Below are 17,798 nucleotides of genomic sequence, written 5' to 3'. Positions count from 1 at the left end.
CTGACCAAATTTCTGTCTCTGCCTCTGTCCCGTTTCCATGCCCATCTTTATCTGTCCCCATCTCTGTCCCTGTCCCCATGCCCATCCCTGTCTCCTCCACCTCTCCTTCTCCTCTTTCTCCTTGTCCCACACCTCATCCCCATCCCCATCATCTCCATCCGAGTCCCCGTTCCCATCCCTGCCGCTGTCCCCATCCCCACCTTGTCCCTGTCCCTGTCCTTGTCCCCATCCCATCCCATCCCATCCCATCCCATCCCATCCCATCCCATCCCATCCCATCCCATCCCATCCCATCCCATCCCCACCTGGCCATTCCCATGGATGCAGCCACACGTGTCAGGTGTCGAGGCCGGCCGGGCGCCCACCCCCCCTGCCCCCCATGGCAGGGGAGCCACCGGCCGTGGCCACATCCAGGAGCCACCACCAGGTCCCCGTCCCCGTCCCTCGCCGCGGCAGCGGCAGCGCCCGAGCACCATCTTGGCGCGGTCGGTGCCGCGAGCGTCGCGGTGACTCCGGCGGCCTTTTGGCTTTGGGGATGGCCTTTTGCCTCGCTGGCCCCCAGAGCGTGGCCGGGGGACCCCGATGTCCCCGTGCTGAAGGTCTCGGAGCCCTCGGCAGGGGCTGGGGCCGGGGGGGCCCCGGGGGGGCAACATCCGCAATGCGGCAGCTCCCAACGTCACGAGCCGGGGTGCGGCGGCTCCGCAGAGGGGCTGGCTCAGCCCGGGCCCGGCTGCCGCAGTGGCCTCGGGCGGAGGCGGGGGACGGGGACAAAGGGGCACCCCAAGGCTGGTGGTGGCGGCCGGGGTCGCGCCTGGCGCGGTGCCGGGGCCACGCGGGCGACCACGGCCGGAGATCGGGGCGAAGCCGTCGCGCTCAAAGTCACGCCAAGGATGGCGACGGGCTCGGCCTCGCCACGGCCCCCGGGGACCGCTGTCCCCAAGCCACTGCGGCGCCAGGGCGGGGTCCCCCAGGTGAGGACGGAGCTGTGGTCACGGGGGGCTTCTCTTCCTTTTGGGTCGCTTGGCTGAGCGCCACAGAGATTTGGGGCTTCTCCAAGAATTTTGGGTGCTTCCTGGGGGGCGTTGCTGTTGGAGCCCCAAAGGTGGGTGCAGGCTGGGGACGGGTCTGTCCCTGCTGGCGCTGACCCCTCCATGTGTGACGCTCCCAAGCCACGGGCATGGCCGAGCCCAGCGAGCGCCGCTGCTCGTCTTTGTCCCCAAATTTGAGGCCGGACGGGGTGTGAGGGGCCGGGGGCTGTGTCCTGGAGGGGGGGTCAGCTCCCAGCGCCAGATCCGGGGGACTCCGAGCTCATCCCGGGCCCTCTGGGCTCGTTGGGGCCTCGGCTTTGCCCACACAAAGGAGACTTTGTGCCTTCCTCCTCCTCCTCCTCCGCCACGGCCGCCGTGGCCACTGGGGACGGTGTCACTGCCAGCCGGGGGTCGGCAGCCATCCAGGGGGGCTTTGCCATCCTCCAAGGGGGGTGTTGCAAGTTTTTGGGGGCCTGTGGCCATCCAGGGGGTCTCAACCGCTTGAGGGGATCTGCATCCTCTTGGGTGGGCTCGTGCTTTTGGAAGATCTTCAGCAGCAAAGGGGGTTTGCAAGTTCTGGGGGGTTTGCAGCCATCTAGGGGGGTGGTTCAGCATTTTGGAGGCTTTGCAGCCATTTGGGGGTTTGCAGCCAGCCAGGAGGTCTGCATCCTTTTTGGGGTGTTGCAGTTTTGGAGGGTCCCAAGCCATCAAAAGTCTTCTCAGATGTTTTGGGGGCTCTGCCGTTCAGGGGTTTGTAACCTTGCAGCGGGGTTGCGGTAGTTTTTTTTTTGGAGGGGAGTTCAAGTTATCTGCATGCTTCAAAAGCATCCAGGGGAGGTTAAAACCTTTTGGGGGTGTCTGTGACCATCCAGGGGGGTTTTAACCTTCTGCGGGCTTGCAGCCATCCAGAGGAGTTGCAAATTTTGGGGGCCTTTCAGGTTGCAACCTTTTGGGGGCTTGAAACATTTTGTGGGGGCTGGGGCCGTCTGGACGGTTTGGAATTGATTGGAGGGACTGCGACGTTCTGGGGGTCGTGGAACATTTTGAGATCTGGGACTGTTCTGGGGGGCTTGTGGCCATTTGGGGGAGGTTGCCACATTTTGGGGGCCTGGGACCATTTTAGGGGGTTTGCAGCCATCCCGGGGACGGCAGCCCTGGGGCTGGGATTCCCAGGTAACCCTGCAAAGGCAGTGCCTGGGAAATGGCTTCCAGCATCCCCATCCCAAAAAATCCACCAGCTGAGCTGGGGAGCGGATCCTCCCCACCCTCCCCGGAGAGGCGGCACTGGGGTGAGCGTCTCCCCTCGCTCGGCCGTTCCCGAATCATTTTGCCAATCAATAGTCATCGATTCCCGTTTTTCCTGTCGCCGTTCCGAGGCCGGAGGCCGGGCCGGGGGCGTCGGGCTGCTGCTGGTGGAGGGTTTGGGTGGAAATCCAGGGGAAAAAAGGCAGGTGCGAGCTCGCTACTCCTGTTCTGTGTATGGCACTGGTAGAATTCACTGTGCAACCCCGCGGTCAGTGAATTACCATAGGGCCATAAACAGAGCAGAGAAAGACCCGCGAGCCCCGCGGGGCCGTCGCCGACGCCGCCTGGCCCGTTTTGGCACTAGCACATTTTTGCTTTGATTTGTAGCTTTTGAGCAATTATGTGTAGTGCCAATATGGGAGAGGGCGGAGAGAGCAGCGCCGGGCCGGGCACGGAGCAGCGCCGGGGTTTGGTGGGGGGATGCTGGCATGGAGGGGTGGAAACGCCTCTGGAATTGCTGGGCTGAGGGGGCAACGTCCATCGCACCCACGCCGGGGTGACACTGAGGGGGTGTCCATCCCAGCGTGGTGTCCCAGCCCACGGGGACGCCTCGGCCAGGCCGTGTCCTCGTGGTGGCCGCCACCAGCAGGATGGACCCCACGCCTCTTGTCCCCTGCCGGACACGGCGGCGGCGACTCCCTGGGCTTGAGCCGAGCGTCCCCACGGCGGATCTGGAGCCACGTGTGGGGTTTTCCGTTGGGTGAAATCACACGTTTTCCCTATTTTTTGCAGCTTCCCAGGCCCGGCACTGCGGCCGCGTGTCCCTTGCTGTCCCCAGGCTGGGCCTGGCTGCCCCCGGGGCTGCCTTTGGCAATGGTAGAACTCACACTGGTGCGGTAGCAGGATCCGGTGGTTCTAGACTTGCCAACTACGGCCCCGGGGCACCGCCGCGGACACGAGCGTCCCCCCGGTGTCCCCTGGCACCCCCCTGGCACCCCCAGCCCCCCAGGGCTCTGCTGCCGGGCTGGGAGGGCCCCGCGGGGTCCGGGGAGGGCCCCGCTCCATCCGGTGTGGATTTGGGGGATGCCGTGGGTGCCCTGCACACGTGGTACGGGGGGATGGCAGTGCTGGGCTGCCCCCCAGCCCGAGAGGGGGCTCTGGCATCCCAGCCCATCTCCACGGCAGGGGGAGAACCGGGATCTGCGGGATACCGGTCATTGGAGCAGCGTGGCCACGTGTCCCTGCGTGACTCTGGGCGTCGAGGGCTGATCCGGCCCCGCGGTCCGGGCAGGGCCCTGTGGGATGGGATTAGGCCACCAGCCCCTGCCCCAGCCCTGGATCCAACCCCTGCTCCCGGATCCAACCCCTGCTCCCGGATCCAACCCCTGCTCCCGGATCCAACCCCTGTTCCTGGATCTGACTCCTGCTCCCGGATCCAACCACTGCTCCTGGACCTGACTGGATCCAGCCCCTGCTCTCGGATCCAACCCCTGTTCCTCTATCCCACCCCACACCAGCCCGGTGCAGGGAGGAAACTGAGGCACGGATGAAGCAGCTGGCAGTGGCAGCTGCCGCAGGTCCCCTGCCTGTCCCCAGGTGCGGGAGCAGGGACGGTGCCAGCTTTTAGGGGACAGGGATTGTGAGGGGAGGGGCAGCTGTGGCTGTGCAGGGGGTGGGGGGCTGTGCAGGCCCCCTTCCCCCCGCAGCCCGGGCTGGGGGTGCCGGGATGTGCCGGGATGTGCCGGGATATGTAGGGCAGCGCTGGGTGATTACGGAGCTTTCGCCATAAGCCCGCGGAGATTGGATCACGCTGGATTAGGCTGCACGCTCCAATCATCCTCCCCGCGCCGGGGGGCAGGGAGGGACGGACAGACGGACGGATGGGGGTCCCCGTCGCCCTGCTGGGGCAGGTGGGGGCTGCGGGGGCACAGGTGTCCGTGTGTCTGTCTGGTCGTTCATCCGTCTGCTCGTCCAGGTAACAAACGCCCAACGTCTGTCCATTCCTGCAGGCACATCCGTTGGATGTACTGACACCCATCCCCTGTCTGTCTGTCTGTCTGTCCAGGCATGGAATCACCTATCCATCCTATCCATCCTACTGCCTTTCCTTCCTTCCATCCATCTGTCCATCCATCCATCCATCTGTCCATCCATCCATCCATTATCCATCATCCATCCATCATCCATCCATCATCCATCCATCATCCATCCATCATCCATCCATCCATCCATCCATCCATCCATCCATCCATCCATCCATCCGTCTGTCCGTCCATCCATCATCCATCATCCATCCATCATCCATCCATCCATCCATCCATCCATCCATCCATCCATCCATCCGTCTGTCCATCCATCCATCATCCATCATCCATCCGTCTGTCCATCCATCCATTATCCATCATCCATCCATCATCCATCCATCATCCATCCCCCATCCATCCATCCGTCTGTCCATCCATCCATCATCCATCATCCATCCATCATCCATCCATCCCTCCATCATCCATCCATCCCTCCATCTCTCCACCAGCCTTTCCATCTAGCTGTCCATCCAGCCGTCTGTCCGTCCATCCCCTGACCCACCTCTCTGTCTGTCCGTCCGTCCCTCCCCCAGTGCTGGATTTAACCCCACCCTCGCTCCGCAGCCGGGGGAGGATTTGGGGGGGTCAGGGGTGGAGCATCCCCAGCCCCACCCCTGACCACACCCCCCAGAGCTCCATCCCTCCCCAGAGGCTCCACCCCAAAGTGCAGCCGGTGCCCCCCAGCCCCAGTGATCCCTGGGATCAGCTCCCTGTGGGGGAGCACCCCAAGACCCCCCCTCCTCCTGGCCCTTCCCCGCGGCAGCAGCCGGGCTCATCCTGAGCACCCACCTGCATTTTTGGGGTCAAATCCTCCAATTTGGGGCCACATTTTGCAGTTCGGGGCCCTCCCTGGGCACAGCAGTGCTGGGATGGGGGGGTAGAGGCAGAAAATCCACACCAAGACCCCCCCCAATACCTGGGGGACCCCCGTGTAACACCCAGGCTGGGGGAGGGAATGGGCGCAGCCCCCCCAGTGTCTCCCAGTACAATCTGGAGGTTACTGGTGCAGGGTGCAGCCCCCCAGTGTCTCCCAGTATGAGCTGGAGGTTACTGGTGCAGGGTGCAGCCCCCCAGTGTCTCCCAGTACAGGGTGGAGGTTATTGGTGCAGGGTGCAGCCCCCCAGTGTCTCCCAGTACAGATTGGAGGTTATTGGTGCAGGGTGCAGCCCCCCAGTGTCTCCCAGTACAATCTGGAGGTTACTGGTGCAGGGTGCAGCCCCCCAGTGTCTCCCAGTACAGATTGGAGGTTACTGGTGCAGGGTGCAGCCCCCCCAGTGTCTCCCAGTATGAGCTGGAGGTTACTGGTGCAGGGTGCAGCCCCCCCAGTGTCTCCCAGTACAATCTGGAGGTTACTGGTGCAGGGTGCAGCCCCCCAGTGTCTCCCAGTACAGATTGGAGGTTACTGGTGCAGGGTGCAGCCCCCCAGTGTCTCCCAGTACAGGGTGGAGGTTACTGGTGCAGGGTGCAGCCCCCCAGTGTCTCCCAGTACAATCTGGAGGTTACTGGTGCAGGGTGCAGCCCCCCCAGTGTCTCCCAGTACAATCTGGAGGTTACTGGTGCAGGGTGCAGCCCCCCCCAGTGTCTCCCAGTACAGATTGGAGGTTACTGGTGCAGGGTGCAGCCCCCCAGTGTCTCCCAGTACAGATTGGAGGTTACTGGTGCAGGGTGCAGCCCCCCCAGTGTCTCCCAGTACAATCTGGAGGTTACTGGTGCAGGGTGCAGCCCCCCAGTGTCTCCCAGTACAGATTGGAGGTTACTGGTGCAGGGTGCAGCCCCCCAGTGTCTCCCAGTATGAGCTGGAGGTTACTGGTGCAGGGTGCAGCCCCCCAGTGTCTCCCAGTACAATCTGGAGGTTACTGGTGCAGGGTGCAGCCCCCCAGTGTCTCCCAGTACAATCTGGAGGTTACTGGTGCAGGGTGCAGCCCCCCAGTGTCTCCCAGTACAATCTGGAGGTTACTGGTGCAGGGTGCAGCCCCCCAGTGTCTCCCAGTACGGGGTGGAGGTTACTGGTGCAGGGTGCAGCCCCCCCAGTGTCTCCCAGTACAATCTGGAGGTTACTGGTGCAGGGTGCGGCCCCCCAGTGTCTCCCAGTACAGATTGGAGGTTACTGGTGCAGGGTGCAGCCCCCCAGTGTCTCCCAGTACAGGGTGGAGGTTACTGGTGCAGGGTGCAGCCCCCCAGTGTCTCCCAGTGCGGGGTGGAGGTTGTTGGTGCTGGGGGCTGCGGGAGCTGCCCCAGCAGGAGGCCCAGAGCTGCTGATTAAGGCCGATTAACGAAGATTAAAACCTCCCAGCAGCGTCTGCCAGGCCCGGCCGCCTCCCCCAGCCCTGCTGCCAGAGCCGGGGCCCCCGTGGGGCACCCCAGCCCGGCCATGGGATGTCCTGGGGTGCCCAGAGGTCCCCAAACCCCCAGGTCACCCTCCCAGCACCTTCGATGTCCCAGGGATCCGCTCCAGCTGGCGGGAATTCCTGGGAGCGTTCCGAGGGAAGCGGCCCCACTGCTCCTTTCCTCCCTCTCTTTGTCCTTCCAGCTTCTCCTGCTCTTCCCCTCACCCCCGGAGCCCTGCAGGATTCCCTGGATCCAGCAACCATCCTTCAATAAAGCTGCTGAAACCCATCCCTGCGTCTCCTGGCTCCTCCTTGGGTTTGCATCCCAAAACCACATCGGCCCTGGGGGTGAGAAGGGGCTGGAAACGGAGGAATTCACCCCAAAAGGCAGCTCAGCCCCTGGGTGGGAGCACGGGGGGGACGCTCCAGCACCCCAGGGTTGGTGCTGGAGGATGAAAATGAGATAAACTGCACCAAAAAAAAGGATTGAGCGCCAAAACCATCCTGGGGATGCTCAGCTTCTCCTCTCCAGCCCCAGCATAGCATGGGAGACGGGAAGGACCCAAGCCCAAAACACCCACCAGGAAGGGAGGGGTGGCAAATATTCCCCAATGTCCCCTCAAATCCCCCAAAGCAGGAGAGTTGGACACCCGGGTAGACACATTTGTAACAATTTATTGAATGAGGCAATAATAGACACTGGGAAAACAAGGGGGGTCCATGCTCTGCTATTTGCCTGGTTTTTGTCATTTTTTTGGGGGGGGAAGGGGGACTAAAAGAACCTCATTTCATCGCCAAAGAAACACTGACTTGGAAAGCCACCGACATCTTCACAACGACGATAAAAAAATAATCATTAGAAAAAGAAACCAAACCCAAAAAACGTCATGAGCTGGAGAACCAGGACTGTTTCTACGGGAAGATCTCCCTCCCCTCGGAAAAAGGACCGAAGAACTGTGTACAAAGAACGTTCGATAGGTTTGGTTCTGTGGGTTTTTTTCTTTTTTCCCCCATATAAAACAAGTCAATACAAGAATCTGAAAACTTCCTCGAAGGCAGAGCGAGACGCGGAGAACTTGAACGGCCGCTTGGAAATGATAATAAAAAAACCCCCAAAATAACCCCAAAAATGAAATCCCATGGGAAGTGCTCGCGGGGGGGGGAGGGGGTTTGTTGGGCACCAGGGTTTGGCCCATGGGGATGCCGAGTAAAAACCTGCCCCCCAAAAACACCCCACAGCCCACCCCAAAGGCTTTTTGGAACCCTCCTGGGAAGGATTTTGGGGTTCAAACCGTGCTGGGAGAGGCACAGGGCAGGAGCAGGATGGGGCTGGGGGCCCCAAAGGGAAGGGTCTCGCTCCCATCCCCCCTGCAGGCAAAGCTTTTCCCGGAGGAATTGCAGGAGGAGAGCTCGGGGGTGGCAGCAGGGAACGGGAGGAGCCCGAGGTGGCTCCTTTTTGAGGGAAATCCCGGGAATGTGGTGGGAAAAGGGGGGGGGGACACAGCCAGAGCCCCTTTAGAGGCGCTTCCGCTCCGGTCTAGAGCCACGAAATAATAATAATAACAACAACAACAACAACAATAATAATAATAATAAAGAAAAAAAAAAAAACAACCCCAAGGATGGAAAATGGCAGGTAGGAGAGCAGAGAAGTAGGAACAGGTCTCCAGTGTGCACCAAGGGGAGCCGAGCGGGCGCGGATCCTCCGGCAGGCTCCTGGAAGAGCGTCATCCCTTCGGGAGGTCTCCACCCCCCTGCAGTCACACATGCATTTCATTTTTTTTTTTAAATTTTTGTTTTTTTTTTTTCTTCCCAGGAGAGGAGTCTTTTTTTTTTTTTCCCCCCAACTTTTTTTTTTTTTTTTTTCCTTTTGTGGTTTGTTGGTTTTTTTGGTGTTTTTTTTTTTTTTGTTTTGTTTGTTTTTCCGGGGCGGGTTATTTTGGAATATAAAAGTCCATATTAAAATCTTTGATACCTAATTTGCTGTCGAGGTCGGTGCTGGCTGAGGGCGTCCGTGCTGCCCCCCAGCCTCCTCCTGCTGGATCCCACGTGGGGAAAACGGGGCGTAAAGGGTCGCTTTATTTTTATTTTCTTTTCAACCTCCTCAGAATCAAAGTCCCGTCACAATTTGGCTTCTCGTTCCTCCGAGAGCAGAGTGGCGCTAGAAAAATGCACTTTACACACATCCTCTGCCAGGATTTGGTTGGGTGGTTTTTTTTGTTTGTTTGTTTTTTTCTATTTTTCTCGATTTAAAAAAAAAAAAAAAAAAAAAAGGAGAAAAAAAAAAAAAGGAAAACAAAAAAAGGAAAAAGGTCAACAAAACCTTTCGTTTCCAAAGCTGGGAGACTCAAATGCCACCTGATTGCATCTCTGGAGAGGCGTAAAAAAACTGCAGTGGAGGAGAACGGGCGGGATGCCGCTGCTCCGGGGTCACTGGTCCAGGGTCACCACCTCCACCGCCTGCCCGTCCATGGTGACGGCCGTGTCCGCTATCCGCGTGGTCACCGGCGCCATCGCCACCTGCACGGGGCCGTTGCCCTGGGCCAGGCTGGTCACCACGGTCTGGTACATGCTCACGGGGATCTGCACGAGCCCTGCGGGGACACAAGGGACACCGGCGGGGTCAGCGGGGAACGGAGCCACGGCAGGTCCCCGGGGGTGGGCGCTGCCTTGGCGCTGCTCTTTGGAGCTCTCCCGCCTGGAGGAGGGTCCCCAGCTCTGGGAGGACCTGGAGCTGCTGGGCTGAATCCAGAGGAGGCTCCAGAGCTGCTCCAGGGCAGGAGCCCCTCTGCTCTGGAGCCAGGCTGGCAGAGCTGGGAATGTTCCCCTGGAGAAGGGAAGGCTCCAGGGAGAGCTTCCAGCACATTCCAGGGGCTCCAGGGTCGCTGCAGAGGGACTGGGGACAAGGCCTGCAGGGACAGCACACAGGAAATGGCTGCCAGTGCCAGAGGGCAGCCATGGATGGGATCTTGGCCATGAGGAATTCCTGCCTGGGCTGGAATTGCCAGAGCAGCTGGGGCTGCCCCTGCATCCCTGCAGTGGACCCAAGGCTGGAGGGGGTTTGGAGCAGCCTGGGACAGTGGGAGGTGTCCCTGCCCACGGCTTGGGTTGGAACTGGATGATCCTTAAAGCTCCTTCCCACCCAAAGCATTCCATGGCTCTGTCCATGAAAAGCAGCGATCAGGAAGGGCCGTGGCCCCACCCAGCTGTGTCCAGGCTGGGTGAGGGAATGATCTGTGCCTCGGTGGCCTCGCCGAGCTGGATCTGCCCTCCCTGGAGCCAACGGGACGGCAGTGGGGACGGGATGGGGCTGAGATGGGTGGTAGCACCTTGGGGCCCGCACCCCGGGGCTGTGCAGCTCCAGGGAGGGAATAAGGATGAGGGGGAAAGAAATAACATCATTTTTGGAGGAGGAACCCAGCCCGGCCATGTTTTGGGGTGGCACAGCAAGGAGCTGCTCAGCCAAAGCCATCAGGCCGAGTTTTCCTGGAGGCTGGGGTTGCTCCCACGCACCCCACAGCCCACCAGGGATCCCCCACTGATGAGGAACACGCTCCCCACATGCATTTTCCACTTGATATGCCCAGAACTGGGAACTGTGGGGCTGAGGAAGGGATAAATTTGGCTTCTCCCATCCCCTGTAACTCTGCAGGTCACCCCAACACCTCCCCACTGTGGTGTTGTGAGAGGATCCCATTGCTGTGCATCCACGAACCCCATTCCAACCCCTCTCCAACACAATTCCCTTCCTCCTGCTTCCTCTCCATCCCAGCCAGGTCCTTCTCCCCTCACAGGGAAAGGGCAGTGTGGGACCAAGCAGCCCTGGCCAAGCCAAACCTGCTCCTGGCACTGGCCCCGGGCTCTCACACGCATTTGTGACACACAGAACTGAGAAAGGAAAGCAATCCCCCTCTCTCAGCCCTTGCCCAGTCATGGATGGGTCCAGCAAAGTGGAAACAGCTCTTCCCAAGGCTGCAGGAATGGATCAGGCGCCTCCGGGCTCAGGATGGAGCTGGCAAAGCTTCGGGCTGGGAGGAAAACGCCGCAGTGCCAAAGGCGAGTCCTGGTGAGCCAGGAAACACCAGCCAAGGTGACAACAAAACAACGGGGCCCCTGAGGGTCACCGCGATGTGAACGGTGGAAAGAGGTGCGAAAAACAGCAAGGAGCACTCGCAGAGCTGGGCAGGGGAGGGGGATGGCAAATCCTGCAGGCTGGGAGGAGAAACTCCATCGTTCTACTCCGGTGTTATCCCTGGGCCCAGCTCCGCCTTTGGCTTGGCCAAGGGGGATTTGGACAAGCGAGATCATTTCAGAAGCTACCCACACCTCTGCTGGGGGAAAAACCAGCTTTTTGAGGCCAACAAATGCTTCCAGCAGCAGCAGCAGCAGCAGGGATGGATGGCCAGCCTGCCGGGACAGCAGGGAGCAGAGCTCTGCCCCACCAAGGGCACCGCTTTGGTAACGGAGGCGGCGCCGTGTCCTCGGATAACTCCGTGTGCAGACAGGAAAGCTTAGGAGTTAATCGTGCTGACCAGGTGGGTGACCCCAGAGCTCCTCCAGCTCCCTCCCCTCGGGGTCCCAACGTGCTCCGGGGGCTGGGAGGTTTCCTGATCCCCCACCCTGAGGGGTCGTGGCCACACTCCCCAGGCCCTGAGAAGGAATTGGTTCCGCTGGGCCATCCAGAGGGGTGTCCTGGGTTCCAACAGCTTCCCTGCTTGGTTGTTCAGCACCGGCTGCCACGAGAGGCACAGAGTCAGGAGGAGGTTCCCAGCTCCCAGGGTGATCTCTGGTCAGTGGGAATTTCAGGCCACAGAAGAAATGAGAGAACAGAGCTCAGGCTCAGCCCTGCTGAAGGAAATCTCCGAGCAGACCCCTCGGGGGAACACAGCACATCCCAGTTCAGGCAAGAGCTGGAGCTCTGGCCTGGGATGCACCTCAAATCCCTGCTCCAGACCAACAAGCCAACTAAGCCCTTTGGGTTACTTGGGTTGTTAACCCAGAGGAGATCAAACGACACATGGGCAGCCCGAGGAGCAGAGCCACCACCACCGCCGTGCCGGGCAACGCTCGAGCCACTGACCCTCCGTGCTGCCCAAAGGTGCCAAAAACGGGCACTGGCGAGCCCCGGGCACCCAAGGGGGTATTTGGGAAGGGTGAGTTGGTTCAGGCAGGGCTTGGCCGAGCCCGGGCAGCTCCGGGAGATGGGGAGGTCTCCCTCCGTGAGAGGCGGCGCGGCGCAGATCCCGTTCCGCGTGGGATTAACGCAAATCGCCTCAGCAGATGACGTGGCGGCCCTTCCTGCCAGGGGTGGTAACAAACCAAAGGAGGAGAGGGCTGCAAAGTCTGCTGTGCATTAGAGCAGAGCTGATCGCCCTTGGAGAGAGACGATTAAAGCACTGAGATGCTGTAATCAGGTCTGGGATTGGCCCCGCGCTGCATCTGCTCAGACCTGCGCCCTGATTAGCCCTAATCTAGCTGGCATATGTTAATCTAAAGCATGGATTCAGACCCTTTCAATTGTATTAAAACCAGGAAATCCATTAGACAAAAAAAAATACCCCACCCGACCAGCCCCGAACCAACTTCTCGAGTCTTTGGGAAATACATTTCTGCAAAGAAAGTGGAGCGGGGCCGGGGAGCGCTGCGAGGAACGGGGCAGGCAGGGAGATGGGATCCCTCTGGAACCTGGGGCTGCTCTGACCAGCTCCTGCCTGGCAGGGACAGCAGCAGAGGCGGTGGATCACACACACAGCAGCACAAACCGTGGCCACGGGCTCCCGGGAGGATGCAGCCAGGCTGTGCCCTTGCTTCCCTGCCCAAAATGCCCCTCCTGTCCTGGGCAGGGGTGAGGAGCCAGCTCCAGGCAGCTGGGGAGGTGGTGGGAACCTTCTCAGCACCCTCGAGCTCAAGGGAAGAATCCAAGAGTGGAGCTGTTCCCTGAGGGGAGTTGATGGCTCCACAGGTTGTGAGGAGAAGAGAAGATGCCTGGAGGAGGCTGAGAGGTGACCTTATTGCTCTCTACAACTTCCTGAAGGGAAGGTGTGGACAGGGGGGGTCGGTCTCTTCCACCAGGCAGCACTGACAGAACAAGAGGACACAGTCTCAGCTACGTCAGGGAAGGTACAGATTGGATATAAGGAAAAAAATTTTCACTGCAAGAATAATAAAATACTGGAATTGTCTTCCCAGGGAGGTGGAAGGATCACCATCTCTGGGTGTGTTTAAAAAAAGACTGGACATGGCACTTGGTGCTGTGGTCCAGTTGAGGTGTTGGGGCACGGGTTGGATGATCTTAGAGGTCTCTTCCAACCTCATTATCCTGTGAGTCTGGGATTCTGTGATGACACAAGGAACACTGCTGGGCATGGAGGAGGAGTAGGGACACAAGTCTGGGGTGATGAAGCAGCACAGAACTATTGCTCTTGGGAGTTCTTCTACGGGACAAAATGGAAAATGCACAAGGACTTGAGCGATCCCCTTGGAGAGCACAGGACATTGTCTGGTTTGGAGCCAGGCAACATCACCTGATGGAAACCCAGAACCTGGTGCTGCTGTTGGGGATCCTTGGCTGCAGAGGCCAAGGCTGACGCTTCGTGCTCTGGTTTCTTGGACACCAAAGGCCCGAGTGCTGCAAGCTGTGAGCAGAGTCAGCAGTGAGTGACCTCACCAGTCCCTCAGCCCCCTGTTTCAGCACCACATGGAAAAGGCTCAAAAGAGTGGGAATTTTCCACTGGAATTTCTTGGCTGTTGACGTCCAGCTCCTTCAGAGGAGTTTGTCTCCATCAGCACTGGGGGAAAGCAGAGCAAACTGTGCTGGGCACCATCCTGATGAAGCCTTTCGTGGCAGATGCTCCTGCACCTTCTCCTTCCCCTCCTCTGGAGGCAGGGCTGAGGAATCCAGCTGAAATTCCCGTGCTCAGGAATGCACCACAGGGCCCTAGCTCACAGGGCAGCAGATACCACCTCATCAGCTCCTTGCAGAGCCAAGGGTGACTTTTGAAGACGTGATGGAATGATTCAGAAAGAGCAGATTTTAATACACACACACAAAAAAAAAAAAAAAAAAGAATCAAGCCAGAGGACCTCCAAAAAATGAAATGTTTGCCCTTGGTGGGCAGCACAACAAAAGGACATGCTTTGGTCTGCATTGCCAGGTGTAAAAGCATCAAGGCTGATGCAGGTAAGCAGGGAATAATCATCTTTTCTGACTGTCTTTCCCCCAGTAAGACACGAGCTTGAAGTGCAGCATGGAAACCTGCACTTAGGAGGAGGAAAAAATCCCAGATGACAGCTGAACATAAGGTTGGTGAAGCTCTGGAGCAAAGTCTCCATCACTGGAGGTGTTTTAGAGGAAGTAAGACCGAGGCTGGCTCGGGAAAGGGGCTGGTCCTACAGAATCCTGGAGCAAAACCCATTTCTGTCCTCACCAACTGCACTTTGGGACACCACCTGGAGTGTTACTGCCCACACTGCTCAGCACAAGCATTAGAATGTCCCACAGTTGATTTTTATTAGATGTTTCCTTTGACTGGGAGCTTGATTTGTGAAGATTTCATCAAAATATCCTCTTGAGCACCTCCCTTCTGGGGAACTGACTGGGGAGGCCTCCAAGAGGTGGAGGAGGGGGACCATCAGTGGGCACGAGGCTGTATTTTCAGGGAGATAAACCAGTTTCTAACAAGGTCCAGCCCCAGCAGATGAAATGAGAGCTCTCAAAGTCAGGTGTTACCCTGACAAATCCTGAAGTGCCAAACCAAAGGTGTCCCTTAAGGCACGAGGTGCTGACATGACACCACAGAAGGGACGTCACCCGAAGCCAGCCTCAGAAATAAAGCATTTCAGGAATCCCAGCACACTCAGCAGTGACACAGGAGCAGAAGACATCTCTCAACACGGACACTTGGTTTAAGATAAGACGAACTGAAAGCTCAGCCCTCCGTCTTTTACCACCTCAGCTGCAAGAGCATCAGTGATTGACTCTGGCATCTTTTAGGATGGATTTTTCCCATCAGAAATGGCTCAGTGCCCCATCTCTGGAAGTGTCCAAGGCCAGGTTGGATGGGTTTTGGGGCAGCCTGGGATAGTGGAAGGCGTGGCTAGAACGGGATCATCTTTGGTCCCTTCCAACCCAGGCTGGCCTGGATTCTGTGATCTTGACAAAGCACAAAACCCCCGTGCAGTGATGTAAGCTCTGAGAACTTTCCAGGCTCACAAGTCACAGCTCTTCCCTTTGGAACCTCTGTGCCAGCCGGGTCAAAACATGAAGGTTTCTCCACCAAATTATCTGCAAGAAGCTGAGGTCCTCATTCAAGATCCTCCTCCATCTGTCTTTCCAGGAGCTGCCCTGGTCAAAACCCCAATAAAGAACAATTTAAGGAGGCACCTGAGCCTTTGATATCAAAGTTGAATCGAGTTACATCATAGCCCTGACTTTTCCTTAGAACAGAAGATAAATGCAGGAGATGAGCTCCAACATTCCCATCCACAGCTGCACGGGATGCAGCCCTGCAGCCACTGCCTCCTTCCCTGCGTCCACCACACCTCCAGGGCCACATCTCATCTCTCAGACTGTCCCTGGGGGTCACCCGCCTGCTTAACATAGCCAGTGACCCGTTCTTTCCTGAGCTTTTCAAGGAATGCCTGGATCTGGCACTCAGGGCTCTGGGCTGGGGAACAGAGTGGGGATTGGGCACAGCTGGGACTCGGTGACCTTGGAGATCTTCTCCAACCTAACTGATCCAGTGTGGGATTCTGGTTCCTCTGGGTCTGCTGCAGGGAGTTTTCCTTCTCTGCTCACTCAGGGCAGCAGGAGTTGCTGTCTCAGTGACCCACAAAGCCACTGGTTGATCCAGGACCTCCTGCCCAACCCCAGTGGGACTGGTCAGGAGGCAACACCACATTTACACAGCTCAATCTTCCTCCCACCCACTCAGCTTCAGCAGAATGTTGGTATTTCGCAACAAGGTGGTGTTTTAAATAAAATCCAAACCTCCAAACTTGAGGTTTATCTCCAAATCTCTGTCGGGGACCAACCTTCCTTCCCTAGCTGGGAGCACCAGTGTCTTTGGGACATTGCTGTTTTCTTCCTCCCTGTGAGGAGGGAAGGGCCACGGCCTAGCCAAGATCTGAAACGTCTTTGGCTTCATCTCCCTTATTTCTTCCAGATCTTTTGTGGGGGCTTTGAGTTTTTGGGGTTTGTTTTGGATGTTTAGGGAGCTTCTGGACTTCTTTTAAGATCGCGGCACTTTTGAGACAAAAACCACAGGGCTGCAACTCCTGATTTACAGGAATTATCTCCTCTGGAGCCTCAGCACTTCCATGGAAAGAGGAAAATCCCAGTGAGCCAACCTGACTCTTCTCTGGCACAGCAAAGACTCACAGTCTGAAGCAGTGGTGACAAACGTGTCCTTCACTGGTGGCACCAGTGCCATGGACCTGTCTTTGCAGCAAGGACAGTCCCAGGAGGAAAAAAAAAACTTGCAGTGATGTTTAACATGGGAAACAACCTGAAATCCCAGCTTTTCCTTTTTTTTGATGGAAAAAGGGTGCTTGGGAAAAGCAGAACAGCAGTTTGTTCTCCTGGGGGTAGATTTGCTCCACACTGTTTGCTTTGCCTTACCTGAGGCCATCCGTCCCCTCCTCTCCCCTTCATGGGGTGAATTTGGAGCTGGAGAACAGGCCCTGGGCATCACCTGAGGCAGAATTAAGCTGTCCCTGCTTAAACTCAGTCTCACCTAGACCTGCCCCTCTAGTGCTGGGTGTCCAGGGCGTGGCACCTTAAACTGGAGTCGATTTGTCACTTGGAGGAGGTGACAAAGCCAGGGAATGTGTCTGCCCGTGGGAAGGAAGGTTTTTCCTGGGCTCCAGGGCTGGAAGCTTAGAGAATAACCTGTGTAAGCCTCCGTGATGAGCTGGCTTTGGCGTGGACACACCTGAGAAGATTAGAAGTCTATCGTGGTCAATCATCCCTACACAAAACACAGATAAAAATAGAGAAAGTCCAAACCCCAAAGGTCTGCTCCAGCTGGGCTCTGCTTCCCCACGATCTGCTGGGTGTTGGTACAAAACAGGGGGCAGACAGGTTATCTGTGCCAAGCTTCTCAGGAAGCAGGGAGAGGAAACAGCTCCGGATAAATCAGCCTGTTCCTCCTCTCAGGAATCAGGTGTTAAACCCATGAACGAGATTCTGAACAATCACCTCAAAGGGATCCCTGGTAGATTTTGCCAAAAATACTTTGCTGACTGCCCTGCTATGCTTTTAACATCCCCAGGGGCTCTCCCAGAGGAAGAGATGGATTCTTATCCTGCTTTTTTAAACAGCTTTTAGTGTCCTGCATTTCCCACAGGTTTTTATTAATGGCTACTGTGTGAAGCTTGGCAGGGCACCACCTAAAATTACAAAACCATTTTATTACCTGAGTGATATCCCCACATCCCAAAGGCATTTCGACCCCAAACGGTGTCCAGGCACAAAAACCAGACAGACAGAGCCCCTTTAACCCCAAGAAACACCAGGAGGGACCACAAGGTCCAAGGGCAAAACCAGCTAAATCCCAACATTCCAAACTACCACCACAAAAATCCACTCACCTGATGAACCCTCTGCCACGTTCCACTTGCAACATGAATAGTCTGCTGCTAGGAGGCCTGACAATGAAATGCAAGTGTGAAAGGGGAGATACTAGAGCTGGAGAGGGGGATTTAGTGGGGTGATTCATGTATTCATAGGAAATGCATCCTTTGGCTTACTGGGTGAGTGCAAAAATTCAGTGCCCCCATAGAAGTAGCACCCCAATATTAGACAGAACAACTGAAATATTTCTAATTCCGTGCAGAACATTGAGTGTGTAAGTGGGGGGTAAGAATAGGGCACTGCCAGATATTTTACCAACATTTAGATGTTTAATTGGCCCAGAGAGGCCCACTGAGGAAAGTCTGCCCCGAAGCAGTGAAATCCATCAAGGAGAAGCTCAGGCCACCTCCAACAAAGCCCTCCACAATTCCCACCGTGAGAGACAAATGAGGAGCAGAAATGGCTGCCAAAGTGGAATTTCTACATATCCCAGGAGCACAGGGCTGGGAGGTTCATGAAACCCAGGCATTCCTTGGGGCCT

At 57.5% G+C, this 17,798-nt stretch overlaps 2 protein-coding genes across 4 annotated transcripts in view; one reads left to right on the top strand and one right to left on the bottom strand.

The window, feature by feature from the left end:
* Nucleotides 1-658: 658 nt before the first annotated feature.
* LOC119707932 lies at nt 659-6,974 on the top strand. Its single transcript, XM_038153595.1, has 5 exons — nt 659-971; nt 3,066-3,149; nt 4,249-4,264; nt 5,417-6,008; nt 6,210-6,974. The coding sequence occupies exons 1-5, from the start codon at nt 659-661 to the stop codon at nt 6,618-6,620; spliced, it is 1,416 nt and encodes a 471-aa protein (XP_038009523.1). The 3' UTR covers nt 6,621-6,974.
* A 365-nt stretch (nt 6,975-7,339) lies between these two features.
* NRF1 (nuclear respiratory factor 1) overlaps nt 7,340-17,798 on the bottom strand; it is a 60,164-nt gene continuing 49,705 nt past the window's right edge. For 2 of the 3 annotated variants that reach the window (XM_038154245.1, XM_038154247.1), the window contains exon 11: nt 7,340-9,278. In XM_038154245.1, coding sequence (XP_038010173.1) covers nt 9,115-9,278 — 164 coding nt within the window. In that variant the 3' untranslated portion in view covers nt 7,340-9,114. Of the gene's footprint in view, nt 9,279-17,274; nt 17,332-17,798 lie in introns of all 3 variants that reach the window. The other variant, XM_038154249.1, reaches the window with a different exon arrangement.

Source organism: Motacilla alba, chromosome 1A (assembly GCF_015832195.1).
Source record: "Motacilla alba alba isolate MOTALB_02 chromosome 1A, Motacilla_alba_V1.0_pri, whole genome shotgun sequence".
NCBI classification, from domain to species: Eukaryota; Metazoa; Chordata; class Aves; order Passeriformes; family Motacillidae; genus Motacilla; species Motacilla alba.
This window is presented reverse-complemented; position numbering and strand designations above follow the sequence as displayed.

Excerpts from the sequence above, each read along its gene's own strand:
- LOC119707932 (XM_038153595.1), top strand. The coding sequence starts at position 659 with ATGCGGCAGCTCCCAACGTCACGAGCCGGGGTGCGGCGGCTCCGCAGA. Across the intron at positions 972-3,065 it reads GCCAGGGCGGGGTCCCCCAG|CTTCCCAGGCCCGGCACTGC; the intron begins GTGAGGACGGAG and ends TATTTTTTGCAG. Across the intron at positions 6,009-6,209 it reads TCTCCCAGTACAGATTGGAG|GTTACTGGTGCAGGGTGCAG; the intron begins GTTACTGGTGCA and ends TACAATCTGGAG.